General features: G+C 35.9%; 1 protein-coding gene across 5 annotated transcripts in view; it reads left to right on the top strand.

Annotated features, from left to right (window-relative positions):
• Positions 1-20,783, top strand: part of kl-2 (dynein heavy chain 2, axonemal kl-2) — a 564,598-nt gene that overhangs the window by 325,417 nt on the left and 218,398 nt on the right. For all 5 annotated transcript variants that reach the window (XR_014132735.1, XM_081769103.1, XM_081769086.1 and 2 more), the window contains 4 exons: positions 4,266-4,449; positions 9,466-9,575; positions 13,819-13,934; positions 17,275-17,375. Coding sequence is in view for 4 of the 5 variants with exons in the window: in XM_081769103.1 (XP_081625229.1) it covers positions 4,266-4,449; positions 9,466-9,575; positions 13,819-13,934; positions 17,275-17,375 (511 nt within the window). In the remaining variant the exon portion in view is untranslated. The remainder of the gene's footprint in view (positions 1-4,265; positions 4,450-9,465; positions 9,576-13,818; positions 13,935-17,274; positions 17,376-20,783) is intronic.

Genomic DNA, 20,783 nt, shown 5'->3' on the forward strand with positions numbered 1-20,783 from the left:
CGTTGATTGTGTTTTGAAGACAGTTTTAGTGAAAACCTTTTTAAAATCAGTTGAGTGATAACTACTACAAGTGAAAAACAGAAATAACGGTTGATGTTCTTTATAATTTCGAGATCTTCCAACAATGAGTGCTAGTTCAACGAAAACTTTCCAGTTATTCTTCAAATTCGAACAGATACAAGTTGAATAGTGACCAATTCATTGAAGAAATTTAAAATGGAACCTTGAAATCTGTCAGATTCCATAAACAGACTATGAGTTCTTTATTCTTTAACTCAATTTCGAAATATATCTATTCAGCAAAGATTTCAACAATGAATACCATTTAAGTAAACGCATATTATTAGCCAAAATAATATGGACAAGTTTGATAAAAGTGACAACCCACTAATGAGGCTATGCGAAGCAGCATTATATAATGAAAATCCGACCAATAATACAAATTTTGACTCTATGAACGCTACACAGCACAAAGCTTTCACCCTAATCCAAAGCACAAATACAGGCGATAGCTCAGATGTACCAAATAGAATATCATGTTCTCACTGCAACAGACATTTTTTTTTCAGCCAGAGAGGTTTAGCTATTCACAAAGGCAAATGCCATCATAAACTTTCTAACAACACACTATCATCCAGTAAAATAGTTCTTGATGGCATAGATTTCAATTCTGAAGACTCTATATCTCACTTTTGTGATGTACTCGCCCATCTCGAAGCCAACATTCCAGTTCTTCGCCGAGTTCCTCGAGGAGCTAGATTGGCCGTAGCAGAATCTCTTCAAGACATAATACAAAAGGTAATGAGAACTAACGATCTTGAGTCTTGAACAGAGCTTTGCCTATACCCATATGCAGTACTCTGTATTCCCCCACATTCCGAAAAAGTCACCAATCTCACATCGTGGGTAAAGCACAGTCAGGACTTGGTCAGAATCGCATAGGGATGCTCTATCAGCACCCTTTATGCATACGTACAAACCTCGTCAATCGCCAACATCCAACTCATTTAATATCAAGACCATAGAACAGAAATTGGCAAACGGAGACATACGAGGAGCAGTGAGATTATTATCTTCCGAAGATATTTTAACTACTCCGGATAAATCAGTGCTGGAGTCCCTTAGAGAAAAACATCCTGCTCACTCTCATTCATTGAACTTTCCTAAACCTCCCGAGACATTCTTTACTCTTACTAAAGTATCAGCATTAGAATTCACCAAAGCTCTTAAATCGTTCCCGGCAGGTTCAGCAGGTGGAATGGATAATCTCCGTCCAGCGATTCTAAAAGATCTTATTATGATTCAAGATTCCGAGACGAAGTAGCGCTTAATCAACTTAATCTGCGAATTATTAAATCTGGTAATTTCAGGAAAATTACCAGCCGTAATAAATCCGATTTTTTTCAGTGCTTCACTCATTGCGCTCAAGAAGAAAACTGGTGGCATTCGACCAGTAGCAGTGGGGAATGTGTGGAGGCGACTCACATTTAAAAGTATATGATCCAGAATGCGAGAATCATTAATTGATATATTATCCCCACACCAGCTAGGAGTCTGCGTGCCCTACGGAGCTGAAATTGCAGTCCATGCGACACGAATGTATTAATCCTCTCAACATCCTCAACCTAAAGCTCTACTTAAAATAGATTTCAAAAACGCTTTCAACGAAATTAACCGAGATTCAATGCTGTCTTCAGTTAAAAGCCACTTCCCTTCTTTCTTTCCATACCATAGCTACTCACAACCTAGCTACATTTTATAGGAGATAATATTATCCTTTCACAACATGGAGTTCAACAGGGAGATCCACTAGGTCCTGCTCTACTTGCATTAACTCTTCACCCTATAATTAGAGATATTAATACTGAGCTCAACATTTGGTATTTAGATGATGGCACTATAGCCGGAGAAACTGAGTCAGTATTACATACTTTAGATCATATACGCACACAAGCAACATCGATCGGATTGTCTCTCAATTACTCGAAATGCGAAATCGGCTTTCTAGGGGTAACAAATGCTGAAACTCAAAATCCATATGATAGATTCAACGAGGCGGCGCCTGGAATTAAATTATTAACATCTTCTAACGCCGAACTGCTAGGAGCGGCTCTTACACCAGACACAAGGAGCAAGATATTACTGGAAAAGATTTCATCTTTAGATCATCTACTTTCACGCCTTTCCAAACTTTCTGCACATTTAGCATTTTATCTCCTCAGAGCATCTTTCTCGATCCCAAGATTGTTGTATTTTCTACGTTGTTTCCCCTCCTGGAGGGACGATAATCTACTTGAGAAATTCGACTATGCTCTTGAAACAGGACTGGAGAATATTCTTAATTGTACCCTCACTGATGAAGCATGGCTACAAGCATCACTACCGGTCAGAAATGGAGGACTTGGAATACGTCGCGCCACTGATTTGGCTATCCCGTCTTTTCTGGCCTTTTTCTGTAGTTCAAGACAACTGATTAGAACCCTCCTTCAGAGAGAAGATGAAGTCACTAACCGGATGTGCAGGACTGCATAGCCACATGGTCAAATTTAGTTGGGTCAGACCCCCCGGCTCCCAAAAGTCGAAATAATCAGTCGGTCTGGGACGAGCCTATCGTGAATTACCGTTTGGATTCGTTATTGCAGACTCCTAATAACATTGAAGATTAAGGCCAGATCACTTACTGTCATGTTCTCTGAAAACGGAGCATGGCTTCAAGCTCTACCTTCACCTTCTCTCGGCCTACACCTAGACAACGAAAGCTTCCGAGTGTCCATCGCCCTTCGACTAGAAGCAAATATATGCGAACAACACCACTGCCCAAGCTGCAACGCTGTCGTAGATAAAAGAGATTTGCATGGTCTGTCATGCAAAAGCAGTGCCGGCAGACATTCACGCCATTCGAATGTAAATGACATCATTTTTAGAACCTTAACATCCGCAGGGATACCAGCAGTGAGAGAATCAATTGGGTGCAGCAGTTCAGACGGAAAAAGACCGGATGGTATGACCTTAGTGCCCTGGAAGCAAGGAGAGTCGTTGATTTGGGATTTCACTTGCTCAGACACTTATGCACCCTCCAATCTACAAGTTTCATCGACCAAAGCAGGACTTATCGCTGCACGAAGAGCAAAAGAAAAAAGAAATAAATACGTTAATCTCCTAGATAAGTATTGGTTTATTGCAATACAGGGTGTCTATCGGTCACGAAAGTCACGAAAAAGTCACGAAATCAGAAAACGGTCATGAAAGTCACAAAAAAGTCACGAAATTTAGCTTTTGGGTCACGATTTTTTAAAACTGTACAAAAGTAAGTACAGATTGGAAAATTTTGTTCTATAAAACGTCATTTTCACCACCAAAAATGTCTATGGTCGGGTTTAGACGCTACCAAATCGCAAGCAAAGTATCGCATGGATGAAAATTCGGCCTAATTCGCACCCAAATTCGCTCTTCAAAATGTTAGAAAATTTTATGATTTGGTAAAGAAAAGGTCACGAAATTTCATTTTGAAATTTTAGTAGACACCCTGCAATAGCAGTTGAATCTAGTGAATCCTGGGATCAAGAGGGCGCAAAATTTATTAACGAAATAGGCAAGCGTATTTCCATTAAATCAGGAGACACTCGAGCTAAATCTTTTCTAATTCAACACATTAACATGGGCATTCAACGAAGGAACGTAGCCGCTATTATGGGCACGTTACCCACTGATAAAGAACTAGAAGAGATTTTTCTTTTACAATTTCTGACGGCGTCTAGTACACTAAGAGCATTGAAATTTGGAAATAAAGTTAGAGAGATCTAGAATACATTTGAACCTCAAATCTTCTGGGAGTTAATTGTTACATTACTAATATTATTGAACAATTCTAACCTACATATATTATTTAAAAATTGTAACGTATATTAACCATGTTAACAAATTAGAAATATATATATATATATATTCATTAGCTTAGGGATTGATTATTTAAAGCAGGGATATAAATAAGCAACAAAATTTTACTGGCCCAACAAAATAGCTACTAGTCCACATCCCACAATAGAAATCTTTTACATACCTTCCGTATGATATTAAATACTCGCCCGCATCGATGAATCACTCGCTCCGGGCGAGTGGTTATTTGCATCCCCGATTTAAAGTATTGAGTCTTAATTTTTTCCTTTTCACATGAAAACTTAACTTGTTCTTCATTCTTGAATTTGTAGTGATTTTAGTAAGCTTTATTTTATGGAAGTATTATTTAATGTTTTTTTATTTATTAGGATATGCTACTTCTGGCAGCAATGGGGCCACCAGGAGGTGGTAGAAACACCATATCCAACAGACTTCAATCACGATTCAATGTTCTCAATATGACATTCCCAACGGACCCACAAATAGAAAGTATTTTCGGTCCACTCCTGTACCAGAAATTGAACGAATTTGATGAAGATATGAAGCCTCTTGGTGAGAAATGAATACAGCTAAGTGTATCGAAAGTGATATTGTTCTTTTCTTTTTCTTGGTGTAGATTGTTAATGCAGTATGCACCAAAATATACAGTACTAAAATATAAGAAGAAAAGAAAAAATCAGAAGAATAGTACGTTGTTGTCATTTGTACTTTTAGAAGGCTGGTAGCATTGTTGTAATTCGTATCTGGATTTATGCACAGAAGAACACCTTTTACATTCTGTTAATGTAATCGACTCCCATCTCTGTTACCCTCTACCACACGTGTAGAAGGCGTCGTACACCGTTACCTCGTTAGTCTTGGCCGATGTTCAGCAGATTCTGCCATATGACTCGGATGATTGTTCCTATTGTGTCGTAGGGCCTCCCGCGAAGTGGTTAATTTATTTTCCTTTTCACTGCTGGGAACACCTGTGGATTCATCTCTGCCCAGTCGACAAACGCACATCGTAAGTTTCAAGTACTGTATATTTTGAAGCATACCGTCCTAAATAATCTCATAGTGGGGAGATAACAGATGTAACATGGAAGACAGTGCCCCACTATAATGATAGTCATATGACAGGACTACCTCGCATAACCCTGTTGATTGCTTGCAAGAAACGTCCAAGCTATACATAATCTCGTTGTTCGAGCCTAATTTACAATGAATTTAAATAAAATTTGTTTTTCACCTCTCTAAAGTATAGTGTGGTTCCAGTTTTAAATTCATCTGTACATATCCTTAAGTATCTCAAAAGCCGGTTCTTTAATGGTGTAACATATCGGAAAAATAGTACGTTATATAAAATGAGGTAATATTAAGGACTGCGTTAAAAGAGGAAATGTAATTATGTCAATTTACGAAGCTATCGTGAAATTTAGAATGTTTTGTGTTCGTTTGTTTGGAGCTTAATATTCTTTCTCAGCAGTGATGTTATATGAGACCTCGCTCATCTGGAAGATAAGAATACTTACTACTTATTCACAGTGAATCAATATAAATAAGTGCCTGGCAACCCGTAGCTATTTCGTCAGGTATGTGCTAATCTTCACGGTAATAAGATTGATAAATCTGCAATAAAAATATTGTCAAACAACACCAAAATCGAGTTGTAACCAGGGGTAAACACGGATCTGAAAAGGTTGAGGGAGGCATGACGTCATGCCGTCTCCTGTGCCTATTTCTGCCCATTTTATTTTTTAGGAACCGGAGGGACACCACATATATTTTTGGGAGTGGAGGACGACGTCCCCCGTGTTTTCCCTCACTTTTATCTCTGGTTGTAACAAACGACACGTCATTGTTTCAGGGTAGCTTGCGAAAAGCCTTTAATGAAAGGAGGTGTGTGTGTGTGTTATTTTCATGGATGTTGAATTACTATCTTTCTTTTTTTAATAGCCCATTGATTTGTATGAATAAGTATTTTTCTTTTAAATAGACGAGATTTTAATAATTCAGTTTTACTAATTTCTCCTTCTGGCCTATTTAAGAGTTCCCTACTTTAAAAATATTCTTATATATAAATGTAATATTGTTTGTTTTAGTTTTTATTTATAAATATTAAAATTACATAATACAGTAGTTAAATTTCGCATAGAATACATTTAAAGATCTCAAGAAGTCAGTAAAATTAACTGGCTAAAATTATTTTATTTCAAAAAATTAAAAAAGAATATTTCCTCATATAAATTAATGGGTTGAATAACCATGATGGTGCTGGTATTCAACAATTCTAAGAGCTAATCCGATTTATTGGGATTTAAAGAAGCTACAATTAAATAACACTTAATTATTTCGTTCGACTTTTCTATGAACGCACAGCTTCATTAGTTGCTAGTATATAAATTTCCTACTTCGCAAGATCAAGCAGTTTCCGTACTCTATGATCTTTATATATATATATATATATAAACTTGGGTCATGGAAGTTGTTACTAAAACAATAAAAACAAATACCATCCCCTCATAATAACCATAAAAAAAGTAGGTTTTCTATGGTTATTATTCTTATGGTTATTTTTATAGTTTCCTATGGTGTTTGGAGTCCTTTGGAAAATAAAATGACAGCTCAGACCTCAAGAATGTGCTTTTTCTTTTAGCAAAGTTGTTTCAATCTTCCTTTTCAATTCTGCACATGGAATGAGTTTCGTATCTTTTTGACTCTAAAGCAAATGAGTCCACGTGAGTGCGAAGTGAGCGCGGGCTCTCACTCAATTGAGCTCACGCTCTCTCGGGCTCACGCTCACTTCTCTCAACTGAGCTTACACTCACTCAGGCTTGCGCTCATTTCTCTCAAATGGGCTCGCGATCACTTCTCCCAACTGGGCTCGCGATCAGTTCTCTCAACTGGGCTCGCGACCATTTCTCTTAACTGGGTTCGCGCTCACTCGGGCTCGCGATCACTTCTGTTAACTGGGCTCGCACTCACTTCTCTCGATTAGTTTCGCGCTCACTGGGAATTCCGCTCACTAATCTCAAATGGGGTCGCGCTCACTTATTTCATTGGGGCTCCGGCTCACTCGGGCTTGCGCTCAATTATTGATCTCGAGAGCGGTTGAGCGCGAGTGCCGAGCTCACGAGCGTCGGGCTCGCGAGTTTGGACACCTATGATGCCTGGACACAGGCTCGAAAACGACGGGACCTATCATCAATGGCAACACACACCACATTCATGTCTGTGTCTACTACTGCTTTCACTATAGCAGACTTCAAGCAGTCCACAGTTATGTGAGGTTGAGCATACACCTTGTCCTTGAAATAGGACGAGATCTTGTAGTGAAAGGACTGCATGAGGGCCATTCTTCGATGGTGATGAATGCAATTTTATTGTGGTGAAATCACTTGTGCACCATCTTCGCCACGTAGCGTGGTGCTGAGTCTTGTTGAAACAACCAAGGCTTGCTTTTGAATATAATGGTGCCAAAGGGTCTCACCACCTTGTCGAGAATGTCCTCCTGGTACACTTTCGCCCTCCGTTTTCACACGTTTTTGGCAAAAACAGACATCAGTGGAACTCATGTACGCCACACATAGCCAAACCGTCACTGATGCAGGGTAGTGGCCTCGCTGGACTGGGGAACTTGTTCACATGCTACAGCATTGGTTGTATCATACACCCCGTCATTCTATCTGTTGAGGTGTTCTTCAGCTGTAAAAACAAAATTTGTCGATGCTTGTTATCCGCGTAATGCTGCAAGAGCATCTTTGATATGTCACGTTGTATTCTTATCAAGCGCTGATTTAATCGCTGGCCTGTCCTTCTGGGATTGGCATGTCGTCCTAGGTCTTCATTGATCACAATTTTCATTGATGATCGCTGCATGTTCATTTGGAGGGACATGAGTCTCTTCTTACGGACCGGATTTCAAGCGATTCTTATCTTTATTGTCTTAATGACACCTAGTATCTTAACGGAGTGAGGTCTACCAGTACGAGGCTTATCCTAAGGAGACAATGTTTCATTATTTCGCTGTATGGTGTCATATCGAATTTCTGTGTAATCTTCAGTTTCTACAGTAACTTAAAGATGGTTGTCGGAGTATCCGCACTTGTGTAGGGCCAAAACTGCAACATAATCATCTTTTTTTCCCCATTCCATCTTCATTCTAAGAAACAAAGGATGATAATGATGTTGTAAGTTCAACCAACATTAGGGTTTCACAACATTGCTAGATTATCTTCGTACATCACTTCTATATAACTACTGGCATTTTTCATACATATTTGGGACAAAACTTTTGACCAGACTGTGTATTTATCGTACGCACCTTCGACGCAGAAGACTAGCGTTAGATTCTCAGCGGAAGTTCATGTGGTTTGGCTCCCACGTTGAACTATGGGTTTTTTGTCTCACATAGCCCCGGTATTGAAACGAACGCTAATTTGTAACATCAAAAATAAAAATTCCTCCTGAGCGAATTTCAATTGGGCTTTGACTCTTGACGATCCATAACTGAAACATGGCTAGTTTCGAATGCTAGGTCCAGAAAAGACCTTTTTGCATCGTCAGCACCTTGTTGTTGATTTAGGGAAAACCGTTACAGAAATTTAAAACAGTTAGATGACTGAAGTCTTTGTAGCTGCATGGTACAAGAATTTCCTGGAACTAACAGTAGTTTTGCCCTCGACAAAGCACTTCAGCTTTCGCTATGATATATTCTTAATTGTACCGATACTTAATGCCTTATTAAAAATGTCCTGAACCCGACTGTCTTCAGTAATGAAACAAGCTCTTCTGCAAGATGTTCTAGAGAGATATTAACTACAGAAAAAGGGCTATGTAATCATTGTCTGCTGGGTACCAGGACGCGCTGAAACTTGCAAAAACGAGGTACTGACATAGCGGTCAAGCGCATTTCGTTGGCAGTTGTTGCACTAAAGCATTCTCTTCCGTGCTTCGATCTCTGTAGCTATTTTGTCCAACGGATGCGCTTTCACTTGAAAGTGGATTGGATCAGCCAACAGAAAAAGTGCCATTCAATAAAACACATTTTGGGCAGACTTCTTCACGTACTAATCGAAGGGATCGAGAGATACTGGCATGCTTGTGGATCGCACCCTCTCATGCAAATATTTCTACTTAGTGTATGGTGTTAACCGTCCTTATTTTGAAGATTTCATCGTCCCACTGACTGTGTCACATTCGTGTAGAATGTCGAATGTTCAGATCTCTGTTTAAAAACCTCAATCAGGTTTTGGATAACAACGCGACCATTAAAATAGACAGCATTGTGTAATAGTTTTTAAAAATATTTTATCTGCTTTGTTTTGTTTCCTTTATTATTATTATTATTATTATTATTATTATTATTATTATTATTATTATTATTATTATTATTATTATTATTATTATTATTATTATTATTATTATCTAATGAGATAAAATTAAATATTTTGAAGTAATATACACAATAACTTTCCTCTCATTTTTTTTTTTAACAAGAACATTGGTTGTACATTGAATACTATTTTTTAATGTCTTCCTTGATCTTATTAATTCGTTTTTATTATTGTTTTTTTTTTTTCGCAGGAAAGAACATTACTCAGGCTAGTATCGAAATGTACAAAAATGTTGTATCAAAGATGTTACCAACTCCAGCCAAAATTCACTATCTATTCAACCTAAGAGACATATCAAAGGTAAAATCAGTGCTCTTTTCTATTAGATAGCTCAACGTAAGATTAAAAGCATTAATTGTCGTGGTGGTTTAGTGCCGAATTGTTGATACCAATCATTTTATTCTGTAATAATTTGGTAGAGACAAGTGTTTATTTGCATTTCGTTTGAAAATGAAAATTGAATCGAGAATATCTTGTAGACTTAGTAACCTTTGGTACTAATGACATTTTTAAAATCAGTTTTTCTTAAACGTACTTGATATTCATGAAAGAATTAACCAGCCCCTAACTAAGGATACTTTTGAGTACTTTGTAATTACATTTCAGGGTGTCTATCGGTCACGAAAGTCCCGAGTCATGAGAGTCACGAAATTAGAAAGCGGTTATGAAAGTCACGAAATTTAGCTTTTAGGTCACGATTTTTTTATCTGTGCGAAATCTTTAAGTATAGACTGAAAAATTTTGTTCATTGAAACGTCACAATTCACTACCAAAAATGTCTATGGCCGGCTTTAGACGCTACCAAATCGCAACCAAATCACGCTTCTGCATGCATGAAAATTGGGCCCAATTCGCACCCAAATTCACTCGTGAGAATGTGACTAAATTATATGTTTTGGGAAAGAAAAGGTCATGAAATTTCAGTTTGGAATTTTACTAGACACCCTGCATTTGCAGTGGGACCTTCTTAACTGAGAATAATAAAGACTGTATGAATATGTGTTTATGAATTTTGATGTAGTTTGAATATGAATAATATATATATCTGATTTATTTACCCAAATAATGTATTTGGATATTATAATTAGGCAGTATAAATCTTGCATTTAGAAAATTACTTAGAGTACATGATTACCATCTTCCCGTATATCTTCAGCAGTTTGTTCATGTGCATTGTCTATGTTTGTCCTGTCATACTGTTGTAATGCGCCGTTAATCTATATCTACACCTCAGCGCATTACTTAATATTTGGACAAGGGGCAATTTGGATGCTGGTCTGTACTCACAGATATTAAAATTAAAATTACATAAAATTAATATTTTTTTCGAATTGATATAAAAATAAACAGAGATGAAATAGTTTATGAATTGAAGAAGAATTAAGAGTAATCAACAGTCTCCTTGAAGAATAGTTGTCCAAATGTTAATATATCTATTAAAAGTAAAAATATGAACTTTAACTCTATGGATAATGGAACCCGGAGGTTCACTGCCGCGTTCACAAAAGCTCTCCACTGACTTCTATCCTTAGCAAATGGATCCAGTTTCTTTTGTATTCCTCTCTCTGCGAGATCCATCTTAATATTGTCCTCCCATCTACGCCTAGGTCTTCCTAATGGTCATTTTCCGATTGGTCTTCTAGTCAAGACTTTAAAAGCGTTTCTACTTTCATCCATCCTAGCTACATGACCTGCTCACCTAAGCCTCCTAACCTTGATGACCCTAACAATGTTTGGTAAACTGTATAAATTATGTAATTCGTCGTTATGAAGTTTCCGCCATTCCTCATTCCCGTTCCTCTTAGGTCCGAATATTCGTCTCAGGATCTTGTTCTCAAATACTTTCAGTCTATGTTCTTCTCTCAGAGTAAGCGACCATGTTTCGCAACCATATAGAACAACAGGCATGATTATCGTTTTATGTATTTCAAGCTTCAAATTCCTCGACAGAAATCGCGACAAGAAGAGATTTTGAACTGAATAATAACATGAATTCCCTGCTTTTAGTCGACATTTAACTTCTTCGTGAATATTTTCGTCTGTTAATATTGATCCTAGATATTTGAAAGTATCCACTTTATCAAAAGTATTATTTAATATTTTAACGCATCCATAATTTGCCGTATTACGGTCCTGACGCACTTCCATGTATTTAGTTTTCTCTGCATTTACTTCTAAACCCATGTCCCTGCAAGCGTTGAATAAGATCTCTGCATTTCTTTCTATTGTTCTCCTATCATCACCTATTAAATTTACATCATCAGCATATGCCATAACCTGGTGAATACCGTTCAACTCTAGACCCTGGTTGCTATTTTTGATTTTCCTTATAGCGTATTCCAGAACAAAGTTGAATAATAATGGTGACAACGCATCTCCTTGTTTCAGGCCATTTTCAACGGGAAAGCTCGTGGACATAAATTTTCCTACCCGGACTTTACTTTGGGATTCATTTAAACATATCTTAATTAATCTAATTAGCTTTCTCGGTATTCCAAGTTCTGTAAGAATGTTGTATAATGTTTCTCTCCTAACCGAATCGTAAGCTTTTCTAAAATCAATAAATAGTTGATGTACCGGGGTATTGTATTCCCACTTCTTTTCGAGTATTTGTCGAATGGTAAATATTTTGTCCATAGTTGATCGATTTCGTCTAAATCCGCACTGATAATCTCCAATAATTTCATCTGCGTAGGGGGTCAATCTTGCTAATAGAATATTTGAAAATATTTTATAGGATGTTGACAGAAGTGAAAAGCCTCGATAATTATTACAGTCAGTTTTGTCGCCTTTCTTGTGAATTGGAACAATGATTCTTTCCACTGTTGTGGCATTCCAGATAAGGAGAATGAGTTTGTGTATCTTGTTCCCCAATTTTTCGCCTCCACCTAAAATTAACTTAGCTGGAATTTCGTCTACACGCGGAGATTTGTGTTTCTTTAATTTCTTTATAGCGGTTTCTACTTCTATCTGGTTGGGTTCTGGAATATACGGTTCTGCGGTGTGTATCTCGTTTTCTCCACGCACATTAGTTTTTGGCTGCGTGTCCAGCAAATCGTCAAAGAAATCTTTCCATGTATTTAAGATGCTGTCCGTATCAGTGAGAACTGTTCCGTCAGTTTTCTTTAATAAAGTACAGGATATTATATATTGTTGCAGTACACTGTTTTATAATGTTCTTATCATGGTATTTCATTGTATGAGGCTTATCCTAAACCTCTAGATAAATAATTGATTGTAAATAGCTCACAAACTCGAAACCTCTGGAGTTCGAAACTGTAGAAATCAGGAGAATTTGTGGAAACCAAGCAATCTCATTTTTGCATTAGATTTACTAATATGGAAGAAAGCTCACTTTGAATACCCATTGGAAGCAGTGTAAAATAAAGCCTCATCCTCTTGGGATCATTATTCTCTACCTAAATATTGCAGATGACTAATCAGAAATATGTTGATTTTCTGAACGTAACATTCTGATATGACATTTTTCCTAAGTCGTTGAATTATAATTACTGATGATATTGGAATTCGAGAACTTCTAACATCTATTAGACTAGCAAAAGCCGGTTTCTCTCTCTTCTATTCTGTATTGAATGACATACGTGTCAAGACCTAATGCCGTGACCACTACAAAATATTGGATGTGAAATATTAAGAATGAAGGAGGAGTAATTAAATTACGTTCTTCACACAATCAGTAAGCTGAAACTGAAGGAGAGAAAAACACTCTGAAGATATGTATAGTTAGTCCATTCATTCGTTAGTCCATTAGTCGTTCCATTTTATTTTTCTCTACGCTTGCAACCATAATGTACAGGGATATAATTGCTGTGGTGCACTGGCCGCTCCGTTGCTCTGTTCCATATATACTTGTGTCATCCATTCCAATGTAATATGGATGCTAACGCACTTTCTTTCTTTTTTGAGCTCATCCATTCTTCTGAACTTTCAGTTTTTAAGGAATACCAAATAATTGGTACATCACGACTATATCAGAAGTGAGGAAAACCGAGATCGTTTCTTAACACGAACCAAAAGAATATAGGATCGAGGGAGAAATTTAATATAATGCATATTTTTTTTGTTTGTGTTAATTATAATTTTGTATGTACCTAACGTATAAATAAGAGTACATTTCGTATTTTCATACTTTTCTTATTTTCCATTGAGGAAGAAAAGAAAGAGTGCCAACATTATTAAATGTGTTATCAATGGATACCTCTAATGAGACCAAACATTCAAATATCCGGTTTCTGGAATCGAAATCAGGACCTTTATATTACGAAGCAGGTCTTCGGAGCACGTTAAAAGATATTATTATTATTATTATTATTATTATTATTATTATTATTATTATTATTATTATTATTATTATTATTATTATTATTATTATTATTAACACTTACGTTGCATCGTAATTAAAATGATTTCGAAATTGTACCGTATTTAATTTCTGTGTAACATTCTTCATATTAAATATGTGATTGCTTGGTTACTCAAACAATAATCTGAAATGAATTTTTTATTTTTTCTATTTATCTAGATTTTCCAGGGTCTTCTGAGAAGTAATCCCACCAGTCAAAATAGCAAAAGCTCACTTGTTCGATTGTGGGTGCATGAGTGTTTTAGGGTGTTTTGTGACAGGATGATCGATGAGAAGTAAGTATTTATATTATTTCTTACATACAATTTGTATACATTGTCAGATATTAGAAGTTAAACTGTGTTTTATCAAGTTAATCAATGTATAAAATGCTGAATCTTCTTTTAATATCAATGTAATCAAAATTAGTATCCACAGGGGAATATAGATGGAATTACAGTAGAACCCCTCTAATCTGTCACCTTTGGGACTGGGGGTATGGTCGGAACGCAAAAACGGTCAGATTATCAGAAAATACAGAAAACTACGAATTTTCAGTCAAATAAGCAATCTCTGAATTCAAAAGCGACTGTATTATTTTCTACAATAAAAAAATGAATAGTAAGCACTAAAAACTATTTAGAGTACAGTACAGAAAACACGCACCACGAAAGAAACGATACAAGAGATGACGAGCACTAAAGCGGATATGCGGTAACAGCAAGTAAACAACAATGCCGCGACGGCAGTAAACGACAATGAGCCTTGGGACAAGTTCGGCTCGAGCACGTTCGGATCAGCCAGAGTGGCGGAGAGGGCGAACGAGAGGGGTTCTACTGCATTTGTATTCGTAAAAATTCATATTTTCATATTAAATAACATAAGGAATATATGTTGGGCTCTTCATTAACCAGACGGTTAACAAGTTGACTTTTTCATATGCTTAATCGTGGGTTCAGTTCAAGGAAGGAAAATAGTTTCTGTTTGTCCAAGAACAAATACATCGACCGCTTAATTAGAAGAACGAGACCAGTGGCGATTCTTGAAAAAAGTCACATCGGTGTATTTAAAAAAAAAAAAAAAAACTATTTTATGACTATAAGCTAAGGCAAGAAAACTTATCTAATATCTTAGTTCTAGTATTATTTTTATATTACTGATGCGTGTATATACAGGGTGGCCTAAAAGTAGGTATACACCCCTGCATTGATCAAGTATAACATTCTAGTTTATGAATTTATTTGCTTCGGCTCTTCCGAGCTTAAGATGTAAGTGAAACACATTAAGAACAAATAATAAAGAAACTAAGTCTACCTGATAGATAACAATAAGAAATTATATAAAATGCAATGAGCTGATCAGTACGGTACTGTATATCTACTTTCGGGCCACCCTGTATTTATGTTCATATCACTTCTATTATTTGCTCTTATAATGAAATACGAGCTCTGCTGATAGCGTCCGAAAAGAAGAACATGGCGTCTAGATCCCGTATCTGAGAAGACTTTCTGATCGAAGATTTCTGTTGTCAACATGTTGACCCGAGAACAAAGAAGAAAATTGTGACAAATGATGAGAAGCCAGAAATGAGTAAAGTCTAAACTAGGAACAAGACATAGAAATATGTATTTCGTTTTGCCAATACTCTTTTTCGGTATTCTAGTATTATCCTTTAGACTGGTCATGGTCACCTCGACAGCCCTTCTTCTTTCAGTTATGACATCTTTCAACATTCTAGTTATATTCAACCTATCACAGTGAGGCTTTGTCTCGTAACATTGAACTGCAGCTAGCATCTCGACATCAAGTAATCAAGTTTTGGAAAGTAGTGAAATAATTTTATCCGTGATCTTTAGATACAAATAAAAAAAAAAATCAAAATTCGGAAATTCATATTTATCTTATATGTAAACGAAATCAGCCCCGGTATTATTTTGTTTATTTACTTTCTGCAGGCACTGCACATCCATATGTTTTGTTGTGGTTTTCCCATTTCGTTCCACTCTTATTCCATATGCTCTTATACGAGCATTCGCTGATACTTATGAATCTTCTTATTGATTCTATAATATATATACTTTTACATCAAACTCAAGATTTATTTTCATTTTCAGACGACTTTCTATTAATAGTGGTATATCATGTATCTATCTTTTATAAACAAGTCTATCTCTGTTATTTGTAATTACCTTACTGCCAATTGCAATCAGAAATATTGTTTTTAAAGTTTAACATCCCTTGTTAGAATAGAGACTGTATGAGAATGGGCCTACAACTAAGACATTCCTCATTTTGAGATTTAAAAAAAAAAAAAAAAAAAAAAAAAAAAAAAAAAAAAAAAAAAAAAAAAAAAAAGTATATAGTCATCATCTCCAAGTATCAAAGACAATATAGGAGAGTGAAATCGTTTTAAAATAGAAGTGACAACATGTTTTGTTTGTAACACGGATGGTTTTAGAAAAGTGAAAACGAAAATCATTTCACAAACAATCGTAGTTTCAACTTTCAGTTCCGCGAAAGGTAGAAATGAAAGTGCAATGAAACTACTATAAAAACCTTAGACAATTTAGTCAATTCGTTCAAAGATCTATCAACCACACGCTTCCTAGTGACCACTCGCGCTTACTCGAGTCGGGATCAGTGACTTCGGAAAAGTGTTGTGCAGATTCTGGTTGCAATGGACGCTATAATATTGTAAGTACGCTCACAAGAACTCTGTTGGTAACTTTAGTGAGATCCATAAGAGAGTCTTAACGTGAAAACGAGAATGTGAACCTCTTCTCCGAGAATCAAACCCCAGCAACCCTGGTCAAAGCGAGAATGCGAATCATTTATGTACGATGGAAGTTTTTGTCATAGGTATAAACAGAACATGATATTTAGTTATGAATATACTACGTATTAAAAAAAAAAAATTAAATTAAAAAAAAAAGTTAATACATGTATGATAAATGGAAGAAATAACCGATTTCATGTCACCACTTTCCAGAATTCAACGATGTACAAAGAATGAAAAAATCACAATTGGAATAAGTATCGAACGCTAGTCTGCACTTACAGTGTCTACGCTTTAACCTTTACCTCACCCAGTCCACTCCTTTAATAGCCATACATTCTACCACTCTTGATATCGGAGTGGCTACGCATCAACCTCAAATATGGTAGAATGTATGGTTATTCAGAGGGCGGACTGAGTAGCGTAGTGATTAGTATCAACATGGTAAGCCGGAGATCTGGGTTCGATTGTCGGCGTTGTTGTGCATTGTTTTATCATTTGAGTATTAGAGAAGAAGTTACTTTAGAATAGAGAGGGTTGGCAGTTTTGTTCTTGATGGACATATCTATGAATGGTGTGTATAAATAATTTTCTTTACCGTTTATTTATCAAATAGCGGAGAAGTATTGTTCATTTTCTATTAAGCTAAAACAATTATGCAAAAAGATTCTGATTTTTTTTCCATTTTTTTAAGAATTGATCAAGGGTTGATTTAAATTTAGTTGTTTAATTTAATTATATTTCCCAGAAGATATGTTCTATATTGTACTGTCATAATTGCTTTAATTAGTCACCACCATACATATGTTATCAATATAATGGTCACTTGTCTTACTGCAAATATATATTGATATTTCCAGAGACAAAGAATGGTTTATCAATACTTTGAACGAATCTTTGGGACGTCACTTTGATTTTACATTTGGTCAGTTGTGCCCGGATAAAAGGTCACCCATTTTTGGTGAGTTTGTCTAGATAATATATCATGTTATAATTGCATCAAGAAACTTGACATGAATTTTATACATGATATGTATTTTTTTTTTTAATTGCGTTTCTTGGAATGTAAATTTCAGTTACTGCGTGCTTGTATTAAAAAGTTTGTTTTGTATTGCCAGATACATAGACACAAAGTTTGGATATGGTAAACAAAATTTGGATATCTCATTCAGCTGCACTACTGTCACCGAGAAGTTCTCATACCCTTAGGTTTGGGTACAACAGAGAGCAAATGCAATTTTGGTTTATTTCTTTTTAATACATACTATAGTTGACTATTTACATATATAAACTATGTACCAGTGGATCTACAGTATATACTCCAGCGTGTTGTACACGCATATGTATGGGTCTCCGTGTTCTTCTTGACATGTTGCGGAACATCTGAGGAGTTACCGTTCGAAGACCTTCCTCCAAACTTTCGCGCTTTTTTTCTCTCAAATCTGTCCTGTACCGACGATGAGAGACATTTGACTTGATTATTCCCCACAATGAGTTGTCTGATGTTGTAAGATCTGGGCTTCGGGAGGCTATGTCAATGGGGATGGAGGTGTTGGAGAACCACGCCCACTCTAGCGGTCTGAAAGTTGTTCATTAAGGAAATCACGCACCTGAAGAGCAAAATAAGCTGAACCTCTGTCCTGCTGCACCCATATACGATCTATGATTCCCTTCTCTTGCAACTGAGGTGTTAACTACGATTGCAACATGTGTAAATAAAAATGTCCATTCACATATTCGTAATACATAATATATATATATATATATATATATATATATATATATATATATATATATGGTCTGAAAAAGTGTATCGTGCCCGGTCCATATCATAACAGGTGGTGGATTTCCTTCCAACTTTTGCACATAATGAGGGGAAATAAGCTACATATCACACTTGTCTCTGGTCTTCATTAAGAGAAGTATAGCTAGTAAGTCGTGCATTCATGGTGCCATCAATCCTTTCCTTTGACCTTATCTGGACACTTTCTGGGCCTCATCTTCCGGTACTATATCGAGCATTCAAAATGTTTCTTTTATAAGCCATTCTTCTTAGTTGTGCTACCTTCATGGTACCATATCCTACTTGCGAAGTTCAAAATCCCCCCTCTTCCCCACACAACTGTTTAGTTCTTGTGTCTACTTCTTCTCAACTCGTATATTTTTCTTCGAAACTCCAGACAAATGTTTTTACTTTCACATCTTTAAAACTTCTCAATACCTAACTTGTCTCCTACTCTTCTTACTGACTATATTTATCAATGCGATTTAAACCTAAGTGTGAGCCACATCAGTAAAGTGTGATCTGACAACTGTTGCTTTTTTCTTGACATTGGAGTTAATCATAATTTTCTACCATACTAGCAGAAGTCACTTGCTACAAATTTAAGTTTCCACACTCTGATGTCATTGGGAGTTACCTGTTGTCTTGTTATAGCAATTATATGTTTAAATACTTCCGTACTATCAAGTATTTGTAGTCCTTCTGTGCTTATCTCGTTTTACTTTCATCATAACATGACATCCAGAAGTTCTATACAAGTGAATAACAGTGTAATACTACTACTTATTTATAGATATAACATTCATTTGTTCTTCCTTGTTCTTCCTATTTCTTTACTTCCTCCATATAAGTGCTTTCACTCTTCATTTATTTTCTCTTCTACACAGAATTTTGAGCAGACTCGTCTCCTCTATTCCCTCACCAGAGATGCCCGTGTTTCACAAGCTCCTTCGTTCTTGGTCCGTTTGTCTTTGAGATGAGATGACACTTTAAACCTTAACGCACCAAGCAGGGTCCAAGAGGGACACCAGAGTGTGATATTTGGTGATATTGCTGCAACTATAAGAACCAATTTATTCTTGATTTTTATGTGTGTCCTGCATCCTTTTGGGAGTATCTGCTACGTAATTAGATCAATGATACATTCATTAAAAAGTACCAAAAAATAAATAAATAAATAAATAAATAAATTGAGAAATTAAAATAATACTTGGGGTCCCCAGAAGACCCCAGCTTAGTGAACAACGTTGACGATTTAGGCTTGGTACGTTAAGGGTTAAAATAGTCTGTTAAGTGCACAGACATCTGTACGTTATAGAGACTTTGCGCAACACATGATTTCAGTTTTGCAAGAACACAACTGTGACACCACCTTTAATTTTATGCAACATAGGACAACACTACATTTCACTTGTCAGGTAACAGATTTGCTGCGAGAAACCTTCACTAACGACCACTTTATCTCCAGGCACTTTTCAGATGAGTGGATACAAGATCCCTGATATAAATCCATGTGCCTTCTACTTGGAGGATATTTGAACTCTAGTCGTGTGTACCAGATCTCTGCCTAATCTAAAGGCAAACATTCAACGATATGTCAGTATGATTTTACTAGAAAAGCTGAGAGCAATTGTTGACGGATGTCGCATGTTGCTGAGTCCGGAGGCCATATTGAACAGTTAATGTAACCATAGTTTCTAATAAACGTACCTGAACCGTAGTTTCTATTAAATGTACCTGAAGTTATCATATGTTCCATTTTTCGTGCGTTTTTTCTGTACCCATACCACGTTCTGATTGCCTACAGTGCCACAATTTCACCTAGCGACAAAACTTAGAGCTTATTTTGTTTTTGCATAATTCGCGATCACATTGTTTAATTATTATATCTAGAAGTTTCGGACTACTACGCTCTTTACAGCTCGTGTTGTACCATTCTGAACACAGACACTTTAATTATAACTATCTGGTATAATCTTACGTATTCAAGATCAGGGTGTCTACTAATACTGGAAATACTGGAAATACTTGAATTATACTGGAATTTAATTTTGATACTAAAAATACTGGAAATATACTGGAATTTTGACCTACATACTGGGAAAATTATGAAACTGATAATTTGTCAAAAATACTTTTTTGTAATTGTTTTAATAGTCTTAGAAACAATTTTGTGTCCATTGAGATTGTAAATTTTCCCAAAGCAAGAGTTGTATACATTTTGTAATTAGACATTTAAAACAATTGATGGAGTGGATAGCTGTGAGGGGAGTTGGGAGGCCCTTTAAAAATGATAAAAAATCATTTGTATTTCAAAAAAATCAAGGTTAACTAAATTTATTAAAAATAAAATATTCTTTTGATGGTAAAACAATTACAAACCTGAAATCATCAAAAGTGTAATTATTCCTAAAGAACTTTAAAAAAAAGTCATTGTATTAGGTACAGGAATTTTGCTGATATTTATACTTAATATACTGGGAATATATATATATATATATATATATATATATATATATATATATATATATATATATATATATATATATATATATTGATCAGAGATTGCATACCCTGAGAACTCAC

This window comes from Thermobia domestica, chromosome 1 (genome assembly GCF_964235325.1).
Source record: "Thermobia domestica chromosome 1, izTheDome1.hap1.1, whole genome shotgun sequence".
NCBI classification, from domain to species: Eukaryota; Metazoa; Arthropoda; class Insecta; order Zygentoma; family Lepismatidae; genus Thermobia; species Thermobia domestica.